This window comes from Erpetoichthys calabaricus, chromosome 12 (genome assembly GCF_900747795.2).
Source record: "Erpetoichthys calabaricus chromosome 12, fErpCal1.3, whole genome shotgun sequence".
NCBI lineage: Eukaryota > Metazoa > Chordata > Cladistia > Polypteriformes > Polypteridae > Erpetoichthys > Erpetoichthys calabaricus.
Genome location: NC_041405.2, coordinates 5837410 through 5865108, shown reverse-complemented (window position 1 = coordinate 5865108; position 27699 = coordinate 5837410). Strand labels below are relative to the sequence as shown.

The 27699-nt window shown below is 41.0% G+C and overlaps 1 protein-coding gene across 1 annotated transcript in view; it reads right to left on the bottom strand.

The window, feature by feature from the left end:
- The window catches only part of fbrs (fibrosin), a 78035-nt gene that overhangs the window by 8916 nt on the left and 41420 nt on the right, over positions 1-27699 (bottom strand). Inside the window, exons 2-16 of the mRNA XM_051934890.1 lie at positions 22808-22993; positions 22020-22109; positions 21409-21507; positions 15483-15512; positions 15263-15311; positions 12208-12754; positions 11885-12111; positions 11552-11793; positions 10874-10918; positions 5515-5613; positions 4109-4177; positions 2584-2613; positions 2060-2131; positions 1581-1713; positions 1069-1149 (exon numbers count right to left, since the gene is read on the bottom strand). Coding sequence (XP_051790850.1) covers positions 1069-1149; positions 1581-1713; positions 2060-2131; positions 2584-2613; positions 4109-4177; positions 5515-5613; positions 10874-10918; positions 11552-11793; positions 11885-12111; positions 12208-12754; positions 15263-15311; positions 15483-15512; positions 21409-21507; positions 22020-22109; positions 22808-22993 — 1999 coding nt within the window. The remainder of the gene's footprint in view (positions 1-1068; positions 1150-1580; positions 1714-2059; positions 2132-2583; positions 2614-4108; positions 4178-5514; positions 5614-10873; positions 10919-11551; positions 11794-11884; positions 12112-12207; positions 12755-15262; positions 15312-15482; positions 15513-21408; positions 21508-22019; positions 22110-22807; positions 22994-27699) is intronic.

The window sequence follows — 27699 nt, the reverse complement described above, 5'->3', positions numbered from 1 at the left end:
TGTAACAACTAATTCTCTACACAAAAGGCTACTTAAATTCTGCTGTGAATGCAACAAAAGTTTTTTTTTCCTGCCAAAAAGAAAGAATTTGTCAATTCATCTGACTTATAGGAGTACTGGGAGTATACAGTCCCACCTGTATATGCTTAGAGGAATTTGTGATGGGAGTTCCTTTATCTTAAATTGTGCTGGCACTGGTTACTGATGTGGACATAAACTCCCTTCAAAAAAGATGCAGCATTATACTTTACACTGCGTTGCTCCAACCCAAAAAAAAGTGAACCAACTACAAAATATATTTATATAGCTCATTTTCATATACAAATACCTTTCTTTATATATAATACGCTACCATGACTGTTCGTTTGTCTGTCCAGGATTTTAAATCACCTGTAGCTCACAAACCGTTTCAACTATTGACCTGAAATTTGGTACACATATACTACATGACCTCTATTGTTCGCTTTCGGGGTGATGATTGACCTCCAAGGTTATTACCCTTTTATTTTATTGTAGAATCAACCTTCAGCAGTGGCCAGCAGGGCGGTCATGTGGCACATGCATACGGGCACCATTCTCATTGCCTACCACCTTCGCCCGTCACTTCCCCTACCTCTTCATATCTTAAATCATTCTTGAGGCAGATTGAAGACTTGAGTGCCAGCTTAAGTGAAAAATTAAAGAAAACGTAACTGCAACACAAACACTGACTTAATCGGTTTTAACGTGAAAAGATGCTGAAGGAAGAAGAGAAGAAACGGGCCGCTAGGGTGGAGAACAGAAGAGCTGCTCAGGAAGCAGCAAGCGCATCAACCTCTGAGACATGCGAATGCTAAACGTACATAGAAAGAAAGTGTATTCAATGCACGTTATCGTGCAGTGCGCCATTACTGGTACGATGATAATAGCCTCATCAAAGGGGATACAAAAAAGTTTAGAAGGTGCAATTGCTAACAAATGTTTTTTAAAACCGAAAAAAGAGCAAGTAAATACCCATCTAAATAAACCAATCTATAGTCATAACCTAAACTGGTCAGTAACAGCAAGGGTGGACATAATTGTGCCTACCTAGATGTGATGGTGCATTCAAGAAGGAGTTGGGGGCTCCAGCAGGAGGCACAAATGGAGACGAACCATGATGTCCAGGGCCTGTGTTAAAACAAAAGTTGTCATTTCCAGCTCGTTTTCTTTGTACTTGCTATCTGCATATTGCACAATCAAAGCCGAGATTGTAAACGTAATTTCTCAAATTCAGCAGGACTCCCAATGAATTGCATCTTTTTGTCAAGATTTGTTGTTCATTCGATTTGGGATATAGTACTGCTTCTAAGAATGCAGTGTAAATGGTTAAAAGCTATTACTGAAGGTGCACAATAAGCTCTGCAGGACACCATTATGAACTAGACACGTTTATGAAGAAACGCTAAACAACGTGGCCACATGTGCACAACTTTTATATTCCTTGCATCCTGTTTGTCGTTCTAAGCAGCTCCCTAATTTCTGTATAAGGAAGGAGGTTCACACCCAAACCTCTGTCATGACAAAATACACAGCTTAGAACACGGACTTGAAGGACTCACCACTTCCAGAGAAGAGAGTCGCTGGCCTAGCTAGCTCATGGGCATTAGAGAGAGAGCCCAGTGCCCCAGAGCCAGGAAGTCGAGTGATGAGGTCATTCCGGAAGTCCAGTTTGTGGGGGTCTCCTTGCATCAGCTGCATCAAAAAGACAATAGAAACAAATTAAAAAAATAAAAGTTTCAGAGGTAAATATAGAGATAATGGCAGTAACATCTGCCAAGCCTGCCTATCATAAGCAAGTATGCCAAAAGAAACAAGCAGCTGACATTTAACAAGTAAATTTGCACAATCATTTCTAAAATGTCATCGTTTATTTAATTGGCGACCAGGCTAACTCAACGTTCATGGGAAAAAAAAAAAAAAAAAAAAAAAAAAAAGAGTGGAGGTAACCATGGAGGAGACTAAGCCTTTCACTGACAGGCATCCATTGAGGATTCAGAGACAGTAAAGCTGAGGAGGTTGCGCATCTAAAAGTCAATACCTTGATCTTCTCTTGGTGCCGTAGGATCATCCATGCAACTCTCACATGCATTGCACACCACTTGCCAGGTTTCTATACACAGAAAAGAAGACGGAGAGAGAAATAAGAGTCACAACAACGCAGTGTAAATTACAAGACCACACAAGCCTCACCATTCCAGAGACTGACATCTTAAACACTACAATAGATCAGATATACCAGTCAGAACCTAAACATTTAACCACATATTAAAAGACCTTCGGGGGGAGGGGGGTGCAGTTAACGATGCAATAACTAACCTGCTGCTTGCTTTAATAATAAGAAATGGTGCAAGCCATCCATGCAACTAAACTAGTTAAACAAGTCTGAAGGACGAAACAACCTCCTCACAATTATCAAACTTGTGCTCTAATGTTACATTACTTGTTATGTCCACAAAGAAGCAACTCCTATACAAAACTTTAATGGCAACAAAGACTGCAATTACCAACACTACAAAAAATGAGAGAGAGAGACAGAAAAAAGGATTTCCTTACATTACTCACTCGCAATGTACTCCGGAAAGGATCCGAAAGCTGAAAAGGGGAAGAAAGAGATGTATGAATGAGTGGAGATGAGACAGACCACAAAATGGTCGCAACTCTCACATAAAACTGATTGATGCAATTTTATGAACATCCTGTATCATTCATGGCTTTTTCGTCATCTTGCTAACTTCCTCTTCAGCACGTTTCATCAACTAGGGGAAGATGGGCAGGTTGTCTCAGGGCTATGTTATCTCAAGGGTCGTCCAGCAAAAGTTATTATATCTATGGTGTGCTGACGTCACTGGATAGTGTGTAAACAGCAGACAGTCAAGTAAACAGTAGGATTGTTAGTTACATCACGGATTAAAACTCGTTTTTTTGTCAACGAGAAAGCATCTTTTCGTGTATCAGAGAGTCTCACATTTTCAAGCACTGATTTGAAGATCTTCGAGTCCTGAATTTATTGTGCAATGTGCTAGTTGTTACGCTGCTGAAAACTGAAATGTTCTGACCTCTATTGGGGCATGTTGTCACATGACATTGGAAACCTTCAGATTGATGATCATATCCTGGAAAAATTCACAAGCAAGTTTTACATTCTGTTAACCTAAAATTCTGCAAGTGCCTTAATTCCAATTTGCTGTTCCCTTTTGATATTTTTTGAAAAGTGGCTAACTGCAGCATTTTAAGAACTCTGCCTTTTTAATCCTGTTCACATTAGAGCTAAACGATAGGCGTAAAGGGCCAAAGTAGTATGACAGACAGACAGTCCACCCCATGGTGCCCATGTGTTGTAATGGGCGAAACTGTCTGTGGCAATCTTGCCTAGTAACGACAATTTCATTTTCTGTGGCGGGAAAGAAAAGTCAGAAGCTGTATGTCGGCAGAATCATGGAAATCTACAGTTAGGAGGAGGAGGACGACAACGTCAGGACCATCTTCATGCGTCAACTTCCGTCAAAGCAAGACTTCATTTTCATCTTCCCGGAAAAGGATGAAATATGGGAGTATGACACCACTGATATCTTCATGAAGTTGCCTGTCCCCATTCGCATTGGTGGAACTGCCAGAAGCAGCAAGCAGTTTAAGTTTCGTTATGGACTGCTGTGCAACTATGGCACTGACATAAGCCTGGACTAGACCTGTAACTATGACTGTAAAATTGTGTTTTGTTACAGGAACATGATGCTGTTGCAACTGAGTTAGTCTGTAGTAGTAGGTATGTTCTAAAGGCCTACTTGATGACAGCTTTAACTATTCGTGACAAAATGCCCCTGCTTGTGAGACAACATACCCCATCCTGCGGTATGTTGTCACATCTCAAGTGTCCCGGTTTAAATTAGTTTATTACATACCGAGTATCTCTGTTGATAATGCTTGTTATTTTGTATCTGTTTAATGGTAATTTACCTAATCAATGCAGGCCTCTGCTTGGAAATTACTTGATATTTGACCCATCCACAGCTGACTAAGTAAAACTTGAGACAACTTGCCCGGTCTTCCCTTACTTATAAAAAAGTATGCTGGGATGTTTGATACTCACCCGAGGATCCTTTGGCTGTAGCGTATGAGGTACGGCTCCCAAACGAGCTGCTAATTCTTGGGTGGTCGTCTGAAAGGGAAATCAATAATGACACAAAATTACTTGATTCTTTATTATGTGGTATTTCTGTGTGTATTACACTAGCTGTACCCTGTGGCTTCACCCACATAGTAATGAAACAGGCAAAAATCAATAGACATTGGCACTGTAAGTGTTCCCTGCGTGGGGAGAAAAGCTCTGGCAAACAGCAGCTACCCTCTAAAACACATGGAGCTCTGATCTCTTTCTCAAAAACGTCAAACGTTACTCCTTAACAATCTGTAGATAATGTCTGTTGAACAAACAGGTATAGCTAGCTAAGCGGAGGCAAGGTGCAGTCCAACACGTGGCGAGACGTAGACCAACTCAAACAGAGGCTGGCGAGTGAATGAGGAAGGCCCCGCCTCCCTGCTCTCGGCCCACAGCCACTCTCTTGGATTTGCATAAATACATCGATACCGCAAGCGAACTCTGGTACTTAGCACGATGAGAGAAGTCGCAAAATCAACCGTAAATTTCAAGCAAATTATAGAAAACAACCAGATCTAAATCCGTTAAGTAATTCTCTTGTGAAAAGCGGACAGACACACGGATAGAACGTGCTTGGACCACGAAATTTTTAAAACCGTTTCTTAGCAAGCACCTATGGGCCAAGGGTAACCTACATTCCAAATTTCAAGTCCCAAGTCCTCATGGTTTGGGAGATTTTGTGATGAGTGAGTCAGTGGTATTTGACGTTTATATATATATATACAGATTAAAAGAAGTCATTAAACAAGTTAGCAACCCATTAGCCCACGAGCACGATGTAACTGCTACCCACTGTCAATTCTCTCGAGGAATGGTTTTCCATCTCAACCTATAAAATAATCAGGATGTCTTCAACACTTCTCTCATTAGCAAGGCTTCAAGACTGAAAACTCGAAGCAGGACAGGGTGAGCTCTAGAAAATAAGGTTTCTGGTTGCAGGGAGAAGTAAATCAAGATACTCGATCACTTTAAGGGGAAAAAAAATGATCACAAATGACATTAACTTTTTGTGCAAAACTACCACAGGCTATGTGGTCACACCTCGCAGTAATTTGTCTTCCACAGCCAGATCTTTTAAAAACCAAAAATCTGTCAAATTACCTAATGATATCCTTGTTGCAGAGGCTAATAACTTAAAATATCAACAAATACACTCAAAACAAACAGTAACACTTCTATCACAAGCCGACAATGTGGTGACGTTTATTGTTTTAAGTGTGTGCATGCCCAGTATGTTATACACTGTGTGATCCTATCAGCTTACGGCAACATGAAGACCAAATCATAGCAGACAGTGGAAGGCCTTCATTTGCTTCTAACTAATAAAAATAACTCACCTTGGGCTGGAAGGCTCCTTGCAGTGAACTAAAAGGCCCAGCAGGTGGCAGCACAGGTTGAATTCCAGCCACTGATGGAGGATATGCCGAGTAGAAAGGCTGCAAAGCAAATGAAAAATTCAACAGCTGATTTCACAGGCGGTTTATTTTCATTTCTGATGCATACAATCAGCAGCTTATTTTCATTTCTGATGCATACAATCATAACTTTTGTCCTTCAGATCTGACTGCACCATTCTTCCACAAATATTCTTGCTAATTAAAGTATAAATTTGACATGATTATCAAGATATGAAGGACGGGAAAAATGCAACACTGCAGAGGAACAATAAGCCTATAGATGAAGGTCAAAGGGTGGATCTTTTAGAAAACATCCCAAGTACGTCTCTTCAACCTATAAAAATCAATATTGTCAACTTAACACCCAACTACTGTTCTAGGGTCATAAAGTGTACAACATTAAACACATTTTTAATATCATCTATGCATGCAGAATGGACAGAAAAACGGGTTATGGCTTAATAAAACAACAAAAAAAAAATGTCCATGGGAAAAAGAAAAAAAAATTTCATGTTACTCGTGTCGCATAATCCTCAGTTATCCTAAATTTTTGTTTAAAGTGCCACTTCTGAAATAATCCACGCACATTCCAAACATGAAACCAAATACTCATGGGAGTCGCATTTTGATCTGAAGACCGGTCTCTTCACCGACAAATGATTGAAAAAGTCAATCCAACAAGGCTCTGGTTTCAAGTTTAGGATGTGCGTGGATTATTCCAAAACTATATTCAGCAATATTTTAGCAAAAAACCATACATTTTGCACAGTTTCAGCATATGACACGATTAACGCAAGAGGTTTTTCTCTTTTTTCCCCATGGATGTTTTCATATTGTTTGCCATTGTGCAGCATCGGTCACTATTAGCTTCTGATGTGTCATGAAATTCTGTCTCTCCACTCTGCACGAAAACATGAGATTGAAATTTTTTTTCTTAGCTACCACAATAAAGGAAAATGGGGTAACATTAAAAATTAAAAGGAATACCTTGCCCCAAAAATATACATTTTTCTTTGCTATTTTTAATAATTATTAAAAGATTTATTTTGGGTAACAAAAAAGCACGTCTGTCATGGTAAAATTTTGGATAATGCAGCTCATTAATGACACCATTTAAAATTGCTCATACTAAACACGTTCAACCAACTGTCAAAGCAAGAAGTAAAATAACACAACGTTACCCTTTCATCATTACTCAAATCCCACTACTTTGGAATTTTAAACATTTAAAATTCTCTCTTACAGGAAGACCTAACGAAGCTTTCTAAAATACGTCATTAAGATAACCTTATTCCCACTGTTGAACATGGTGGTAATGAACATCAGGGTTAAACACTACTTTGGTACCCAAGGATCCGTTTAACTGTCCATCACTGAGCCAACTATGAATTCAAAGCCATGTAAAAAATATTCTGGAGGGAAATATCAGCCCCAGAGACACAATGTCAAAAATGGGTCCTCCACCACATAAATCGTCCAAATTTGTTGGCTGTTTTGAGAATATGAAAAAAAAAAAATACCCAAAGAATATGCGAAAGACCAAAAACGTTCATCATCTCTGTTAGGGGTAGATATGCCACCTACATTTGCACAGGAGTGCATTCTCATGTTGCCTTGTAAAAGTTATCACCATTCTCTGGATCTCAAAAGATATATTTGTATGGAAAGTCTATGTATTTAAACAGTTTCATTTTTAAAGCCAAAGTTTAATGAAATTTTACAATAAAAGTGTAAGTTTAATAAGTATGTGTGTTAATTTCAAAGCCAAGCTGAACGAAAACGTATAACGCAATGAATACCCCTAATGACATGAAACATGATTTTCTTTCAATTTATTACGTTTTACTATTTTTTTTTAAAAATATTTTAACTTTATTAAATTTTTTAAAATCAAATAACACTCCATACACAACTCAAGTTTTACAAAAAGAAAAAATGTTTTACTATTTTTTTACTATGGTTAATTACTCGCTATAATGTAAAATAGTTAGTTCTGTTATGCAAGAATTGTAAGAATTCCGACAAAAATAATCTGTTTAGTCCCAGAAAAAAAGAAAAAAAAAGAGAGAGAGCTCCTTTCCTTTGGGATTCACTGAATAATTAGTTTCTATCAAGTAAGAAATTGGGAGTAAAGGTCACATTTTCTGGATATAAAAATCACTCTGTGTAGGGGTCATTGGCTAGGCCGTGTACAGACTGCAAAAATGGAGAGTCAAGGGCAGACTAGTCACAAAAAGGGAAGCAAAAAAATGATCAAAGTGCTTGAATGTCCAAGTGAGCACTACTGGATCCATCCTCAGAATGTGGAAAGCGTACCACACCTCCTAGTCATTGCGTAAAGGAGGTGATCGATCAAAATGTGCACTGGTAAGTGAAGCAAAAAAGAATTCAGATGTCACTTTAAAGGAACTGCGGAGGTCTGTTACTGCAGTTGGTGTACATGTGCATGAGTACACAATAATAAGTTCTAAAGAGTGTAACAGCAAGAGTCCACAGTTACACTGGACTGTTTGGGAGGGTGGCAAGAAGGAAGCCATATCTCAGGAATATCTATAAAAAGGAACATCTGGAGTTTGTCATGATGGAGACCCAACTAAAATGTGGGAAAAGGTTTTGTGGTTAGAGAAAGCCGAGCTTTTCAGACAAAATTCACAACACTATGTACGACATCAAGCCAGCATTGCCCACGCCTCAAAATACACTGTCCCTACAGTCAAGTATGATGGTGGTAGTATAGTGCTGTAGAGATGCGTTTCATGGAACTGGGAATCTGGTTAAGACTAATGGAAGAATGGATGGAACTAAATACAGAGAAACACTGGAGAATATAAACTTACTTAATCTTGGGAGAAGGCTCATCTTCCTGCAAGATGACAATCTAAAGCACAAGGCAACACTGGAGTGGCTGAGGGTCCTACAAACGCCTCTAGTCAAAGTCCTGATCTCAATCCTATCCAGAATTTTTGGAACTTTTCTTTGTGAAAATTGCAGTTCATAGGTGCCATCCAACTAACCTGACTGATCTACAGAAATTCTGCCAGGCAGAACAGGCCAAAAATCCCTCTTTAGCAATATGCAATGCTGGTTTACACTTACCTCAAAAAGCCTTGCTAAATATTGGTGTTGGGTTTTAACACTAGAATTACCGGAGCCTACGAAAAAAGTCGTAGATCCGGCCCACCTTAAATCCATTCACACCTCTCCGTCAGGGTCTTTTGTCCTGTAAATGTGCCGATACAGACAAGCAGCCGGCTATTCCATCCCCCCACCGACTTAGAACATGCACGAACTTCTCCCAGCTCATGCCTTGATTGATTATCTGGGAGTGAAGTTGAGTTTTAGAGTGGAAATAATAGATCGTTATTTTGGAACACACGCATTTCATGTGTGTTCTGTTTCTACAATAATCTGTGTAAACACATTTTTAAAACAAATGTTTTTCATATTTTAGTAGTAAATGACAAAATGTAGGCATAAACTATATAATGTATGAAGCCTGAAGTCCAAAGATCAAATAAACACTTTCACAAAAGGTTCAAGGAAAAGACAACAGCTTCCGTGGCGTAGCGGTAAGATTTGTTGACTTGTAATCAAGAGTCCCTGGTTTGATCCCGACTCACTCCTATATTTGCAGTTTTCAGCAGTGAGCTGCTCTTTTTGTTATTATAATACAGTACACACATACACTTGGTTTGAATCTAACACAGTGCACATTTATAGGACTTGTAAAAGTTTGGACGCGGGAATAACTGGAGATGTGAGTGATGTTTTGAGACAATGGAACTGGACATTCTCTCATCTGGAGGGATAAAAGCTGACACACAAAACGTTGGTGAATCTGCCTTCTTCGTATCTCACCGTCACTTGATTTCTTTTATTCAGTTTTATTGAGTGTTCCTGCTCACGCTTAATTAGAATGCACCTTATGGTCTATGATGTCAAAAAAAACAGACATAGGTATATATGACAAAAGACGCTGGCGGAGAGGTGCAAACGGATTTAAGGTGGGCCGGATCTACGAGTTTTTTCGTAGGCTCTGGTAATTCTAGTGTTAATATATTTTTCCTTTTTTTTTCCCCCTCAGAAACACACTTTCACAAATTATTCCCATTGGCTTCAAAACTAAACTGTTAGACCACATAGGTTATCAATAAAACTACCTACTGGTGAAGTATGCATACGTATCTTTTGAAATTGAGCGGCATGGTGGCGCAGAGGTAGCGCAACTGCCTCACAATAAGAAGACCAGGGTTCTCGGCCCAGATCCTCCCTGCGAGGAGTCTGCATGTTCTCTCGGTGTCTGAGTGGGTTTCCACCGGGTCCTCTGATTTCCCCCCCAGTCTAAAGACATGTAGGTTTGGTGGAGTGGCAACGCTAAATCGACTGTGGAGTGTGGGTAAGTGTATTCACCCTGTAATGGACTGGCGCCCTGTCCAGGGATTGTTCCTGCCTTGTGCCCTAGGTTTGCTGGGAAAAGCTCCCCCCTGCCCCAAGAACCTACTCAGTGTTAAAGCTGGCTTAGAAAACAATGTTATGGTATCTTTTGAAATCCGGATAACTGTGACAACTTTTTACAAGAACTGAAGACTATTACAAGGCAACGTATTTACCAATTTCTTTTAAAGAGGTCTTTTTCCTCCCTGACAGTATACCATACTGTATTCTGCATTCAAAAATCAAAATGTAACAAAGAACTGCAGCAAGCAGTTCAGACATTCAAGCAGCACTGTACAAGCGGCAGTATGTATTTTTATATTTTCCTTCAATGTAATTACAGCATTTCAATAAATATTTACCAAATGCTTGAAATTATTTTGATATTTTAGTTTGGAATGTACAACATCTGTGCAGTTCCTACGATTTAACATATTTTTTAAAATTTACGATGCATGCAAAGTGCTCGTGGACAACCTTAGCATTAGGACAAAAACTAGTGTGCAAACGTTTTTGATTGGCTTCACACTTTACTCACAAATGCTTTTTTGCCACAGCTTTTGTGTTACGATAAATGTGTGGCTGTGTAGACAGAGTAAAACAGTTGACGGTAACACCCACCTCCTCACACCAACACAGACAAAAGCTGCTAGGCAGACATAGAAGGGCAAAGCTAACAAAAATATATTTAAAAAAAAAATGCAAAGCAGAGAGGCTTGCCTTTCGCAAAAAACTTGGCTAATCAGACACCATCAGTCTCACTTCATTGACTATACAAAGCTGCATCATGAACTGTGAGACGCACAAGTACAAATACAGACAAGCAGAGGGCAGAAAGAAGGACGAGCAAACAGGAGGGACTCACAGTTTGCCTGTAGAGGCCTTCGATTTTCCCTGGATACTTGTCGAACTGGAAATAAGAGAAAGCGCTGGTCAGTGCTGTTCTCGGGACTCTGAGATTCAGCCACAGAGCTCTCTTCACCAGTCACATACCAAACCACAAAAAGGCGGCCTTTTCAGAGTAACCATATGCCATCTACCCCATAAGCCCTGCAGCAGCAGCTTTGGCACGGATGACATATACACAGGTGCCAGAGATCCATATCCAGCCGCTGCGCTTCAGCATATGGTTTACGTCAAGAGGAGCCTTCTGAGCAAAGCAGACATCCGCACAGCAAAGTGCAGCAGTGGCACAATTAAGAGCCACTCAGTACTCAGTGAGCGTGGCCACTACCTTTTGGGAGACAAAGGTGTGGGTGTCTGAGAGGAGTTCAGGTCTGTAGTACATAAAATGATGACTTGTTCCAGAACGTAGATGGCAGCCATTGCAGTTGCAGTTTAACATTTCAGATTAGATTTGCACTGAAGTATTAAGGATCAGAATCTACCAGTCACAGATAAATTCTCAAACCATTTAAAAACTGCAATGTCTTGGCATGAAAACTGACTTAAAACAGTAGACCGCGTATAAAAAAAAATAATAATAAAACAATAGAGAAATGAGATGGCTTATACTGACGTTTGTCCGAGAGTTGGTACGCACCATGGCGGGCGTGGGCGTGGTGGGTACAATGGCGGTGGCAGCAGCAGCTGCACCAGGCGGCAAAAAGGGTGTGAAGTGCTGATGAGTGTGCGTGTGCTGATGCTGGTGGTTGTGCTGGTGAAACTGGAATGCCAGCGGGCCAATGCTGCCAGTCCCTGTTGCAGAAGCTGGGCCATTTCGACCTTCCGGGCCCTGGGACGTCAGGAAGCGTGAGTTCAGCTCTTGTCTGATTAGGTCCTGCTCTGTAGAGGATTAAAAGACAAAAAAAAAAAAAAATGAATCATGTAACAAGCCAGAGGTAAAGGGGTAGGAAAGGCAGGTGTTAAGACATACCAGAGAACGCAGCAGCGGCAGTGGCAGAGTGCCCTGCAACCTGTAATAGTGGTGGAGGCGGAGGCAGTGATGAAGTAAACAGCCCAGCTCCATTTGGGTGTGAAGGAGGTCTTGTGGCTCCAGAGAAGCCATGCGAGGGATTTAGTGTCAGGCTTGAAGGCGTAGGTGGACGATGGAGAGGCAGCTGGGATGAAGATGATGTGGTCTTGGCAGGAGTGCTGCTTCGGCTGCAGGATAAAGATACAGAATGTTCGTTGTGAGATGTGTGGGCAGCAGGCTGCTGTGTGCCTGCACCGTCAGACTGCGAGAGGGACTTTACTAACCTGACATTGTTAAGCCCGAGTCCAGAGCTGTACACCGACTGCGGAGTTGGCTGCTGCTGTGTAGACCCAAACTGGTGAGACAGCTTACCATGAGGCTGAGGTGTGTGAGCTTTCGGTTGGGGAGTGGCACGAGAGCCTCCACTTGTGTTTGACTGGGGAGCCGCAGTGGCAGTAGCTGTTGTTGTTGGGGTTCGAGCAGGGGTGGGTGCCCTAGAGGAGCCCAATGAGGCGAGGTAGTTGCCACAGGGCTCTCTGCTATGCTGAGCAGTGGAGGGATTTGCAATCCCCAAGACTGACGGTTCTCCTCGGGGAGGTCCAGTGGTGGCCACTGTCACTCCCCTTGAGCCAGTAATGGCAGGGTCCACCTGGTGGAGTGGAATAGGACCTTTTGAAGGGAAAGGCACAAGCAGAGGGTCACGGCCATCGAGGTCTTGATTCTTCTCCTGGCTGCGCTGGAGACCAGATACCCGCGAGGTCACTGAAAGGCGAGTCGAGGGTTCGCAGTCGAGTCCATTCACAGCACTGCTGCCCATAGCTGATGAGGGCACTAAAAATAATGAACAAGTTGAAGATTAGAAACTCAGGTGGACAGATCAAATTCAAGAAAACAAACAGGACCAGGTGAACTTATACTAGCACTGCTTTAGAGATTCAACAGCTGGGAGAAAATGTCGGGGAAGACAAAGCCAGATGTCAGGAATGAGAATCTGTACTTTGTTTATCCTACACAGAAGTCAAGCAAAATGACACTTTTTATTGGCTAATCTTTTTAGTTAGCCAATAAAAGGTGTCATTCTGCTTGACCTCTCACTACATTCATAATGGCTAACACGGTACAACACCCTTTATATCCCTAGACAGAGAGCAGAATTTTCTGTCTATTTTGGTTCATGGCTATTTTGTATTCTCATCCAAACCCTAAAACAAATAAGCCAATTTATTTTTTTGACGTATTTCACAGTCTTGTGGAAAAAAAAGTACAATACATGAAATAGTTGACATTTGTGGACATCAAGATTCCACTTTCATTTAAGAATTCAAGGGGATATATTATAACATACTTCATGCCACATTTATATTTTGTAGTCCACTGTACAATTTGAATAAATATAAATGCAAATCTCTCAAGTGGAAAAAGTATGTACACCCCTACATTTATTCCTACTTCAAATACTTAAAAGTTAAACCCCAGTGCACCAGATCCAGTCAGGTTTACACCTCAGACATTTAGTTTGCTCTTTGTTGTGAAGTGTGTGTGTGTGTGTGTGTGTGTGTGTTACCACCATGTCGACATCAAAAGAACTCTCTGGAGCCTTAAGAAAGATGGTTCAAGATACCCATGTGCCTGGGATGGAGTTTAAAAAAAAATTTCCAAACAAGTGGAAATCTGTGGAGATTTCAAATAACTGCCAACTTGTCCAGGTCAGGCCACGCTACGCCAGCAAGTGCAAAAACAGACAGAAATTCAAGATGGGGAAAAGCAGTCTCTGATCTTCTTCATTTGGCTACTTCTGTTAGGGGTTGCTACAGCGGATCACGTTCTTCCATATCTTTCTGTCCTCTGCATCTTGTTCTGTTACACCCATCACCTGCATGTCCTCACAAACCACATCCATAAACCTTCTCTTAGGCCTTCCTCTTTTCCTCTTCCCTGGCACCTCTATCCTTAGCATCCTTCTCCCAATATACTCAGCATCTCTCCTCTCCTCATGTCCAAACCAATGCAATCTCGCCTCTCTGTCTTTGTCTCCCAACCATCCAACTTCAGGTGACCCTCTAATGTCTTCATTGCTAATCCTATCCATCCTCGTCGTGCCCAGTGCAAATCTTAACATCTTTAACTCTGCCACCTCCAGCTCTGTCTCCTGCTTTCTGGTCAGTGCCACCATCTCCAACCCATATAACATAGCTGGTCTCATTGCCGTCCTGTAGACCTTCCTTTTCACTCTTGCTTATACCCAACTGTCACAAATTACTCCTGACACGGTTCTCCCCCCCATTCCACCCTGCCTGCACTCTCTTTTTCACCTCTCTTCCACAATCCCCATTACTCAGGGAAAGCATTCTCTGATAACCCTAGAATTTCATCAGGTCACTCTTGCCACTGTTCATGTAAAAGGACATAAGCCTGCTATTATAAAGCAGCTGTACAAGTTTGATCTACATGGGTGGTGTGCCAGGTGGAAAACTTTGCTGTCCACAAAGGGCATCTGGACACGACTAAACTCTGCCCATGAACACGGAGGCAAAGAGCAGGACTCCTGGCACAATGTGTTCTGGACAGACCAGTCAGTTATTTTGCCACAGTACCAGAAGATATGTTTGGCAACAACCAAAAACACCATTTGATCAGAAGAACCTTATAGTATGGGGATTGGAAATGTTACAATTTGAGGCTGCTTTGCTGCACTGTGGCCTGGGAAGCCCATAAACATAGAATCCACAAAGAATTCTTAATTGTACCAGAGGGTACTTAAGGGTAATGCAAGACCTACCAAGGAATGGCTGAAGAAAGAAAAAAAAAAAAAAAAGCGGAGAGTTCAAGAAATGGCCAAGTCAAAGCCTGGATCTGAATCCCACTTAGATGCTGCAGGAGTCTGGATTTTGAAACAGGCTGCGCACAAGAGACACCCCGTAATCATCATACAGTTGAAAAGAACTTTGCATGGTGGAGGCTGCTAGACAGTTACAGGAAATGCCTACTTGAAGGGGCAGTACCAGCTATTAGAGCCAAGGTTCCAAAGAGCCACAAGTGGAAATGGTGCATCCATTCACTGCTCACTGAATACCTTACTGCAAAAATCAAATTTTCATTCTTTTTTCTCCAATTGCATCACCTTTTTCTAAAGAGACTGTTTTAATGAAGATCAAATGTTATGTATGTTATAAGAGCATAAAAATGGGGTGTACTTGCTTTTTCACATGAAAGTCAACATGGTACGTGAGATTTATCAAAGGTGTACATTTTAGTCTCTCAGAAATTGATGGATTTAGTATACTAGTGAACACATTATCCAACAGACATTTCTCTATTTTTCAAATCAGATGGACTTACTTTTGCTTGCAGACACAACAAAGGACTGGTCCAGATCAGCATCTGACATCTGAAAGGGATAATAAGTGTCAGGCAGACCAAAGTAGGCATGAAATTTCAAATAATTCAATGTCTTCTTTTAAGCTAGAATCTTGCCAATGCACATTTCACTTGTAAGGTATGCCAATGGTGATAGCTGGGAATTTAAAGGCTGTGCAGCAAAACATCTAGGAAATCTCACCTTGTCATCTGACTCACTTTCTATGTCACACTAAAAGAGAAAAACAGAGACGGGTTAGTGAGGGGAGAGGGGGGGTGTTTCACCCTTTCTACTGAGCTCAGCCTTTCTCACGGTTTGCTGTGCTGATGGCACTTGTAGTGCACTTGCATCATCTGAAATCAGCCCCTACTGAAGCAGGAAGGCTTCCCCTATTGGAGAGAAATGAGCCTCATTATCTCAGAACCTTGGGCATGAACTTATGGAGTAGCTTAACCCCAAGCTTGCCAAAGTCTGAGGTCGGATGGGCTGCAGTAAGTGGTGGAGGGATGCATTTTCTCTTTGAATGTGACGAGAAGTCTTCTTGTAAACATCTTTTCTTTCTTCCCTTGATTGGGAAGTGGATATCAAAACTTTGGAAGGCATAGAACATGCCTTTAAAATCTGAAGCGCCATCTAGTACACACATACAAAAACAAGAAGAGAACAACGGGGAACGAGGGTGTTCTGCACCCACACTGGGACAAGTCAGGGGATTCAAAGGTAACAGGAGGCCTTATCTACTACAGTTGAGGTCAACATTACCTGCACCCTTGAATTTTAGACATGTTATGTATAATATTATCTTAAGAAATAATTGGAAATATACCAACTTTATATAATCATAATATTTTGGTAGTATGTTCAAAGGTATACAACATAAAATATATCTGAGCAACTTGGACACAGTTATTGGCGCCATCATTAGAAGCAATTCAAATCACTCTGAACAAAAGAACTACATTTCCATTGCAGTAAATCTAGACTTACCTTTGATCAGCAGGTAGTACTCACTTGACTAAAATTAAAGAATGAATGATGGCTTTAAATGTTTAAAAATTCCACATTCTCTACCCAGTTTCTTTTTCACAATCGTGAAGACAAGAGAGCTGCCGGAGGCCATCAGATAAGCTATTATCACCAAGCATTAAGAATTCAAAAGGGTACAAGGCCATCTCCAAAGACGTTTGGATTCCTGTGTCTACAGCACACAATGTTATTAATACGTTTACTGCTAAAGGAAATGTCAAGAACCTCCCTGGACATCGTGGGAAGAGGAAAATGAATCCAAGAAGAACAAACTGTACAGCATCCAGAGGGTTCAAGGCTAACCTTGAGCAATCTGAGCGGTGATTGCAATGCTCACTGTACGCTGCTTACTAAACAAAGAACAAATTTATGGGGGAAGACCAAGAAGGATCCCACTGCTCAAATAGAATACAGACATAAAAAGGCACACTTGATCTTTTGCTCAAACCCCATTATGAGAAGTCAGTCCTTCTGGGGAAAAATAGTTCTATTGATAGATGTAACCAAAATTGAGCTTTTTGGTAAAACACACCGGTGACACATTTATGGGCAAAGAAATTATGCTTATTAAGAAAAGAACAACCTAACAGTTAAATATGGTGGAGGTTCCATAAAGTTGTAGGATATTGGGTCCGTGTACTTTTTGGTATTTGAAATTTCATTTTGGAAGCAAAAACGGAAAAACGAAAATGAAAGGAATGTTCAGATTTTGATTTTTGATCAAAGAATAAAATGAGGGAAAATAAGGTATTTTTTAATTCTGTGGTAACAAATAGCAGTCGTAAACTTAAAATTACACATACTTTTCTCGATTTATTTGTGATTCAAATAATGAAAGTGTTATAGCTCAAAAAAAACAAAATAGACGCATTTTCATTGTCTGAAACCGGAGGTACTTCTTCTTCTGCATGATTTTTGACGACACGTGCGAATAGTCCTCCTCCTCACAACACATCAACCTACGGCCTTGAAGTTACACTGCATGGCATCAATCAATCAATCAATCAATTCAATCAATTCAATTTTATTTGTCATTTAGCAGAACATCCAAGATGTGCTGCAGAACGAAAATACGATGCACAAGACATTAATAAAAACACATAGTTAAAATCAGCCTACAATAAAATACTAAAATGCTTCATTTAAAAGATGAACGGCAGTAGGAAAAAAAACTTTTTAAACCTGGTAGTTCTACATTTCAGGCTGCGGTACCTTCTGCTTGAGGGCATGAGGGAAAAGAGTTCAGAGGCAGGATAAGTAGGGTCTCTAGAAATCCGCACAGCTCTGGCCAGACAGCGTTGTTTTGCCAAATCTTGTACATTAGGCAACGGGGCTCCAATGATCCTCTCCGCAGCCCTCACCACTTTCCTCAGTGCTTTCCAGTCCGAAGCGCTGCAGCTCTCCTGCCACAGAGAGCTGCTGCTGGTTAGCACGCTCTCTATGGTCCCTCTGTAAAAAGTGGTGAGGACTGACTTACTGAGATGGGCCCTCTTTAGCCTCCGCAGAAAGATCAAGCGCTGGTGAGCTTTCTTGATGACGGAGGAGGTGTGCAGGGACCAGGTGAGGTTGTTCGTCACATTTACTCCCAGGAACTTAATAGACTGCACAATTTCCACAGCAGTGTTCTTAATGTAGACCGGGATGTGTATCAGCTGTTTCTTCCTGAAGTCGATCACCAGTTCTTTTGTTTTTTCGACATTCAGTATCAGATTGTTTTTATCACACCATTCCACAAATGACTTCACCTCCTCTCTGTAATCCCCTTCCCCGTCACCTCGAATGAGACCCACCACTGTTGTGTCGTCCGCATACTTAATAATTTGGTTTGTGCTGAACTTGGCACAACAATCGTGGGTCATGAGCGTGAAGAGGAGGGGACTTAGAACACACCCCTGTGGAGAACCTGTGCTCAAGGAGATGGTATCTGATTTATTCTTTCCTACCCGTACGTACTGTGGCCTATCCATTAGAAAGTCCAATATCCAGTTTTGCAGAGGTATGCCCAGTCCCAATGGGCCCAGTTTGCTGATCAAATTCTGAGGGATGATGGTATTAAAAGCCGAACTAAAATCAACAAACAACATGCGGACCATAGCGTCTCTATTCTCCAGATGTTCCAATGAAAAATGGAGTGCAATAGATATGGCATCCTCTGTGGCACGGTTGGAGCGGTAGGCGAATTGGAGTGGGTCAAAAGAGGAGGGTAGGACAGAAGTAATGTGGTCCTTGATCAGCCTCTCGAAACATTTCATCACTATTGATGTTAAGGCTACAGGGCGATAGTCATTCATGGTTGTGACTATGGGTTTTTTCGGAACTGGGATGATTTCTGAGGTTTTAAAGCAAGATGGCACAACAGCTTGACACAGAGAGATGTTAAATATATCCGTAAGGACATGTGTCAGCTGCTCCGCACATCCTTTGAGTACACAACCTGGTATCTGGTCTGGTCCCGCAGCTTTCCTTGGATTAATTCTCCTCAAAGTCCGTAGAACATCATCCGGTTCCAGACACAGTGCCTTCTCATCAGGATGAGGGGTGGCCTTCACTGGTGATGTATCATTCAATGCTTCAAACCGTCCAAAGTACTTATTTAGGTCATTCAGGAAGTTGAAGCTATCATCACAGGGGTAAGAAACTGTTTTGTAATCTGTCACAGATTTAATCCCCTGCCACAATCTTCTGCTGTTCCTGTGATCTTGAAAATGACTCTCTATTTTCTTTCCATGAGCCCTTTTAGCTCTTCTAATAGCTTTATTTAGGTTGGCTCTTGCTGTTCTAAGGGCAGCTATATCTCCAGATTTAAAAGCACAGTTTCTCTCTTTCAGCAAAACTCGCACCTCAGCAGTCACCCACGGTTTATCATTTGCCCTGACAATGATGTTTTTGGTGACGCAGACATCCTCCATGCACTTGTTTATGTAGCCAAACACAGCCTCTGCATATTCATTTATGTCTATCCTTTGATCTGTGGTAGCTGCCTCACTGAACACAGACCAGTCAGTGCACTCAAAACAATCCTGTAGTGCATTCATGGCTTCTTCTGGCCAAACTCTCACCTGTTTGAGTGATGGTTTTGATCTGATGAGCACAGGTCTATATGCTGGGATTAGCATAATAGAGATGTGGTCTGATGAGCCAAGATGGGGACGTGGGGATGCTTTGAATGCTCCTTTAATGTTGGTGTAGACATGATCCAATATATTGGTTCCTCGAGTTGCAAAATCCACATGTTGGTAAAAATGGGGTAAACCTCTCTTCATGTTTGCCTGGTTAAAATCCCCAGCAACGATGACTACTCCCTCTGGATGTGTGGTTTGCAAATCGTTGATACAGTGGCAGAGTGTGTCAATGGCTGCCTTGGTGTCAGCGTCAGGGGGAATATAAACAGCTACTATAAGTACAACGGAAAATTCCCGTGGCAAATAAAAAGGCCGGCATTTAACTACCAAAAACTCAGTGTCCGGAGAGCAACATGTGTGGATTATTTTTGAGTCAACACACCATCTGTTGTTTATGTAGATGATGATACCTCCGCCCCGTGTTTTGCCGCTGAGACTGCTGCTCCGGTCTGCCCGATGAATCGTTAGCCCCTCCAGGCTAATAGCAGTGTTGGTTGTGGAGTCGGTGAGCCAGGACTCCGTAAAGACAAAAGCACAGCAATCCTTAATCTCCCGCTTCGATGTTAAATCCAACCGAATGTAGTCCAATTTATTCTCCAGTGAGCGGATATTTGCCACCAAGATCGATGGTAGTGGCGTTCTGCATGGATTAGCTTTAGCTTTAACGCTGAGCCCACCGCGGACACCTCGCTTTTGTTTACGCATACACCGCCGCAGTCTTGTTCTCGAGGCGCGGATAGCACAGGTAGATAATATGGGTGCAAGACTGGCCTCACCGCTCGTCCGCAGCAGTCCAAATTCTTTCAGTAGAACCATGGTATTTGGATTTACTAGTCCTTTATCCTGTTCCGTACCCAATGACAGAAGGTTTAGACGAGTATATGTCTGAATTTCCATGTTGAGTGACATTAAATCACTATAAAGAATGTGTTTTTATCATGAGCCCGTGCAGAGGATGGACCATTACTTTGTTTTTCGGAACAGTGAAAGAGTGACACTCCGGGACGAGGACATGACTGCAGAAAAACTGAGTCACATCTTTCAGGTAAAAATACAAGCTTTGCAAACTTTGCTTTATTGATGTGGCAGTTCTTTTATGAACGTTATTGTTATTACTTACTGCGAAACTGCTAACATTTGGTGATTTCATTTACCAACACTAAATCTGGCAATTTTTATAGTGCTAGCATTTTGAATGGTTTTATCATTGCTATTTGTTACCACAGAATTAAAAAAAATACCTTATTTTCCCTCATTTCATTCTTTGATCAAAAATCAAAATCTGAAAATTCCTTTCATTTTTGTTTTTTCATTTTTGCTTCTAAAATGAAATTTCAAATACCAAAAAGTACACGGACCGTATTGAAAGTGTATTACTGGAATCATGACATCAGACATAAAATGGGTTACCTAGTGTCAGAAAGCTAAGACTGGGTCAAAGGTCAGCAGGACAATGACCAAAAACATACATCCAAAAGTGCAGAAGAACAGTGAAACAGGCCAACAATAAGTCCCCATCTCAATCTAACTGAGAAACTTTGGAAAGAGCTGGAATCTACCATTGGTAAAAGGAATCCTAGAAACATTCATGTGGTGGAAAAACATTTCAGATGAAGAGTGGGAGAAACTACCAGCAGACAGATTTAAGAAACTTATAGATGACAACAAGAAACATCTGGATGCTGCCAAGGGTCGTGCAACAAAATATTACTAACAATGCCAATTATAAAGTCCAGGTCATAGTTTGTTTTTCCTCTCAGAAATTACCACATCTAAGTTTCCCAGACATCTTTGTTTTTGCTCATAACCTCTGGACACACTATTAAACATACAACAATGACATAAAGATGGCACATTTCCATAGATAACTTACCTAAAATGCAAGGGTGCCAAAAACACTGACAACAACTACAGATACTACTCCAGCAAACTTTGCGCCCTTTCATGAGACAAACCGAGGTTATAATTTACTTTATTTATTTTGTCTTATAGTTATTTTTTAATTTAGAAGACGATGCTAGTGTGCAAATACAGATACTTACAATATAGCCAGTTTCCAAGTAGGACTGCCCGGAGCCCTAAGACACAAAAGGAGGATTATTGGTTAAAAAGCACAGAAGAGCTGCTATGAGTTGGTAGAGAAGAAAACGTTGTGTATAAGTACCACATAACTCTTGCCAAGGGGTATTGTAATGAAACGTTTTCAATTGTATAAGGCTACAACATTAAACCAATCTTTACAAGGTTTATCTATATTGGGAGAGTCAAATCACTCATCATTCTAAGAATTCTTCAGTCAGAGGTTTATGGAAACAAAAATCACAATTGCACTTAAAAACTATAACGTCATAAATCCACCTAAGCTGCTACTTTTTCTTCACCTGTGCCAGATTTGAAACATGATATTATTTTTGAACAATTCAAGTTATGTCTTTTGTCCAGGCAGTTGCATGCAACACATCAGCATTCAGTCCCAAATATTCAGCTAAACCATCCCACTCTGCCCTCTTCTACCAAAGAAAATGGTCAATAACCTAAACCCATGCACCTTAATCACACCTGACCCTGCTGAGAAAAACAGAACACTCACTTCACTCGGTAGCGTATGGGAGCTACCACGCCGGGAACCATCATTCTCTGCCTGCAAATCTTCACTGTCACTGCCACGCCGTGATTTGCTCTGTAAGAGAGATGATACTTGTTGTTAGCCACTGGGGAAGATCAGCTCATCAAGAAAGGAACAAGAGGAAGTGAATGGCATGGACATTTTCTGCCTCAGCAGTAATTCACTGTATTAACGAACACCATGGAGGGAAACCCTTGCCAGTATACAATCCCTAAAAGAGGCCATGCAAAGCTGTATAACACTCTTGAGACTTATATACCATTCACCAATATAATGTCCTCTGAAGGCCAGCCATGACTCAGAAGAACTATTTCACCTTGTGCCAGTATAGATGTGACCACTTGAATACAATGACACAAGGTACAATTGAGGATGGCACTGGACAGTTGTATGCCATGAGAAGGACAGGAAATCTTATCCCTGACACAAAGGCACAGGTGACCACAATTTCTGGCATGCTTGGAGAAAATAAAAACAACATAATTATCATTTATTTCCATAGCACATATTTGTAAATAAAATATAGCTCAAAAGTGCTTCATGGATAACTGTTTTTCCTGAACTGGATAATAAACACCAACCATTTATTCTCTGATGCATTATGGATGCTGCAGAAAGACATACCATAACCGTACCAGGGTTCTGAAGGGTATGGAAGCCAAAGGAGAAACCAATCACTCCTTCAAGCCCTGTTCCGGTGGCCAATCTGGCAGGCAACTCAAAAACACAAAGTTCTGAAACGGTAAGCATACCTCCCGTTTCTTCCTTTTTGCCCGTCTCCCATGGTGGGTTTCTCCATTGGGTCGGTCTCGGTCTGAACTCTCAGCCCGTCTTTCTTCAAGGTCTGAGGTTGGGCCATTCTCATCTGGCCGTTTCCTTTTCCCGCTTCGTCTCTCCCAAAGCTGAGCGCGCTCAGGTGGTTTCAGTGCAGCATCCTTCTGTTGAGAGAGAAAAAGAGAGAAGCTCAGCTTGCTCATGTGATTTGAAGTAAGGTATGAAACAAAAGTCAAAGCTGAGGAAATATGAAAAGCTGCAGAGGCCCCATGTCCTGTGGGCTGGTACATGAAAGGACTTCTTTTTTTGATGCTAAACTAGCCATTGCCACACACATGTGAAAGGAGTGAATGCTGATCAGAGTGCAGCCCACTTCCTGCTCCTTCAAACTTCACTTGCTCCAGTAGCTTTACCACATCCTCTACCCTAGTGGGGTAATACAGTATCCATACATCATGCCTATCTCACCTGTTACTCTTAGATGTTACACTGCTGAAATTTACTTTTGAAATTCAACAGTAATAAAACTGAGCAGGGGAACTGCACATAAAACACTTCTCTGGATTGTCGAAAATTCAACAACAACAGGAGACCATGTGTCGTGTTACACAACTTCTAGTTGGGAAGGATGTCAAAGCTGACGACTAATTGCTGATCTCATTGCCTGGTACGGCAGATGACAAGTCACGCAACAATTTTACTTACACATTTCCAAAACATAATGAGCTTTGTCCCCTTTTAGACAACAATTATTTAAATAACACATTTTTATAGTGCTGCCTGACAGAATGAGTGCGGTACAGATGTCTTCCAGGTACAGCAATCTCTGCCTCTTTCGTTTCCCATTCCGTCATGCTATGTAAAACATGACACATCAGGCAGGAGAGCATCTCTTCTGTTCCATTGCTATGCCGATGATACGCAGCTCTGTGCGAGACTGGATTCAACTTCTCTTACACCCCGATCAATTCTTTCCTTCTGCTTGGATGAGATTGAGGCCTGGATGTTCAAGAATTAACTTAAGCTGAACAGCACCAAAATTGAAGCTCTTTTAAATTGTTACCCCCCCCCCCCCCCCCCCCAACTTCTTTCCTCTATAAATTTTATTTCCTTTTCTGACCGTACCATTACCCTCTCCTCCTCTGTTACAATTTTGGGTGTCAAATTAGACTCCCATCTGTCATTTGATGCACACGTCCACCACATCAAGCTGCCTTCCTTCATCTCCCCCGAAACACAGCCAAACTCCATCCTTGCCTTTGTGATGCTGAAAAGCTGGTTCATGCCTTTGTCTTCTCCAGGCTGGACTATTGTAATGCACTCCTCATCTGGATATCTAATAAGACCCTTCAAAAGATCAAACAAATATGAACATATTTCACCAATCCTTCGGTCACTTCATTGGCTCCCTATTCACGATTCTGTATTGAATACAAACTCTGTTTACTCATCAGTGTATTCATGGAAATGCTCCACAATCCCTTAAGGAACTCCTTATACTACAATCCACTACAAGAAACCTCCGTTTTGCAAATACCTACCGCCTCGCCCCCCCCGTGACCAAACTTCGTACAATGGGTGACAGAGCCTTTGCAGTCGCTGCTCCACGGCACTGGAACGTTCTACCAGAGAACCTGAGAACACAGCAGATTGTGGGCCGTTTTAAAAAACAGCTAAAGACTTTTCTATTTAGGAAAGCATATTAACAAGAATGCCACTAATTACTGTTGTTTATTCTGTTTGTATCTTGTTTTGTCTGTTATTTTTTTTTATGTTGCACTTTGAGATTTCCTACAAATGTAAAGTGCCTTATAAATAAAATGAATTATTATTATTATTAGGTCCAAATACCTGTTCGTCTTATTCTGCATTCTACTTCCAGGTGAATGATCATTTGTCGTCTGCTCTCTCTTTCTCACACACACACACACACACACCCTCCCCTAAGACTTAAGACAAAATTAAAACATGTGTGATTTGGGCAGGCCAAGTGTCACTGACTGCTTGGACCAAATTCCTAGGGATGGCAGACTGGACGATTTGTGGTCATACAGAGCGCCCAGTGACTGTCCCCAACTCTCTAAGATTATTTAAATGAAGTCTTTGGCTGTAAAATCCCTGTAAAATCAGGAAATTTGACAGGGCCTTCGTATAGACAGACAAAGAGGAAACAAAATGTAGGGGGACATGTGACTTTAAAACATTTCTCCAATCATCACTAATCAAACGTCATGAAAATGACCAGAAAAAAAAAATGAAATTTGAGCTAAAACTGCAGTGAAGGTGACATCAGGAAGGTCACGGTCTGTGCATGTATTCTCTGGTTATATGTTTCTCTCTCTCTATTCCAGACCACAAATAGGTCAACTGACAACTCATATATCTGCCCAGTATAAGTAAGTGGTAAGAATGTGAGTGTGCCCTGCAATACACTGGGGTCTTGTCTGTGATAGGATTCTGCCTTGCACACAATACGTAGCAGCTCAATGCAACTTTAAGTCTGGAGTATGCAGGTTATAAAATGGATGATACACAGACTGGTGAAAAATCAAAACTTTCACATCATTCTATTTATGGTATAAATGTAACTGTGCTTCTTCTGTTCTAGACTGTAAAAACAAAACAAACAGTGCAGACTGCAGATGGTACAACTCTGTAGGCACCTTTGGCATCCCTATGTTAATAATCAGGAGCTGATTAGTAACGACTCCAAAGACTTTTTAATGCATTAACACTGGTCTACTATTGAGGGCATTTGACTTGCAGGAACAGCAGAAAATGGGCAAACATGGGAATATAACAAAAAAATGTGAAAAAAAAAAGATAACACCCAATATTTGCATTCAGTTTGGTTTAAAAGCAGAGACCTTTAAGCAATACGTAATCCACAGTCATTGCCAGAAAGTGCCGCTAACCTTGAAAGTAAACACCACACATTTATATGTCTTTTGTTTTTGAAGCAATCATGCCAAGGATAAGGAGGAGTGAATGGCCGAGAAACACGAACCAGCCACGGAATCTATCAAGTGCATTCACGTTAAGGTCACTACACATACTGCATGCAACAATAATTTATTAAAGAGGCAGATCTGTAGATCTTTTTCTGAAAGTCCATAAAACACAAAACAAGATTGTGCCCAAGCTGGAAAAAGAAAAAAAAAAAAAAAAAAATTTGCAGTTTTCAGCAACCAGCTACGGTCAGGATGCACTAACTGGAGGCCTACATGAAAGACTGATGCTACCAATCTTGGTGGAACGGCAGATAAAGTATAAAATCAGCTAAAGTGTTACACAGAGACTTGGACTGCACACAGGCAGGCTTGGATTGATATGTGGCAGATAACACTTAAGTAAAATGTGTGAAGTGTTGCACATAACACGTAGAAATGTCATGATTTTAATACACAATGGGAGGTTTCAAATTTGAAAGTACCTTTTAGAGAAGGATCACAGTGGACTCATCACTATCAACATCCAGATAGTGTACCAAAATCATCAAGTCAGCCAATATATATATATATATATATATATATATATATATATATATATATATATATATATATATATATATATATATACACACGAGGGGGGACCCAAAAATAACCGGAATTAAATAAATAACCTAACAACAACAAAATTCCGGTTATTTTTGGGTCCCCCCTCGAGGCTTCGCCTCTGACGCTGACATCCGATCCCCGAGAGTGGTGCAGTAAGAGTGTACGCCTGATGAGCCCATAATAAGGGCGAAACACGTGTCGCGTACTCTTTGCATGATTTGACAGTAAACTATACAACATTCCATCATCTGCTTCTCGCAACTGAGAGGGCACCGTGGCGGATGTTTGCCGATATATATTTTACATATATTATATTATATAATAATATATATTATAATGTATGGAGTACAAGGCAAGGTAAGTTGTGCTTAAACTGTATAAACACACTGGTTAGACCTACCCTGGAGTACTGCGCTCAGGTTTGGTGTCCACATAAAAAAAAAAAAAAAAAAAAAGAGAGAAACAGTAGTACTGGAAAGACCAGAATTGACCAACTACGCCGATTCTCAGACTGAGAGGTATGAGAGATGAGAAGAACCTTTTAAGGTTAAGCAAACGGAGATTAAGAGGTGACATGAAGTGCTTGAACTTGTGAGGAATCAGTAGAGCAGATCCCAGGTGTTACTTTAAAATAAATTCTACAACAAGAACACATGGGTATGGTTGGAAACTTGTTGAGAGCAAATCCTAGATATTTTTTTTTCTTCATGCAAACAACCGCAGACACATTAAATAAATTACCAAGTAGTGCATTGGAGAGCAGGACTTGCATATTTTGACTTGATGTTATTTAGTTTAGAATAGGATGGATACGTCTATTAGGCTGAATGAGCTGCTCCCATTAGAACTGCTCATAAATGCAGAGTGAAAAATTACAAAAGAGATGCCTTTGAATGGTTTTCCAGGGAGATCTCACATGGTTTAAAGACACACACTTAGTTTCCTGGGTACAAGATGAGAGCTCAATGTTTTGGTAACAGGCTACACTTAACAGGTACAGCTTTATTTTCTTATACATACTAGGGGGCTTCGCTCACCAACCCCCCCCCCCAGCCTGCATTACACACCAGTCACTTTGTGTCTCTGCCGCTCGTGTATGTGGATTTCACTTACACCAAACAACAAATCTTTCAATTCTCGCAGATATGCCTCTTCATTGGGAAGAAAAACTACTTTTCCCTGATGGCAACATGAATTAGATGATCTACAAGTCTCCGACTTAAAATTTAAATCCAAACAATATATTCAATCTCTTTTCGCTGTTCCGTTATTTCAACGAGTAATAATTTCCTTTTGTTAGTCTTTTTGAGACT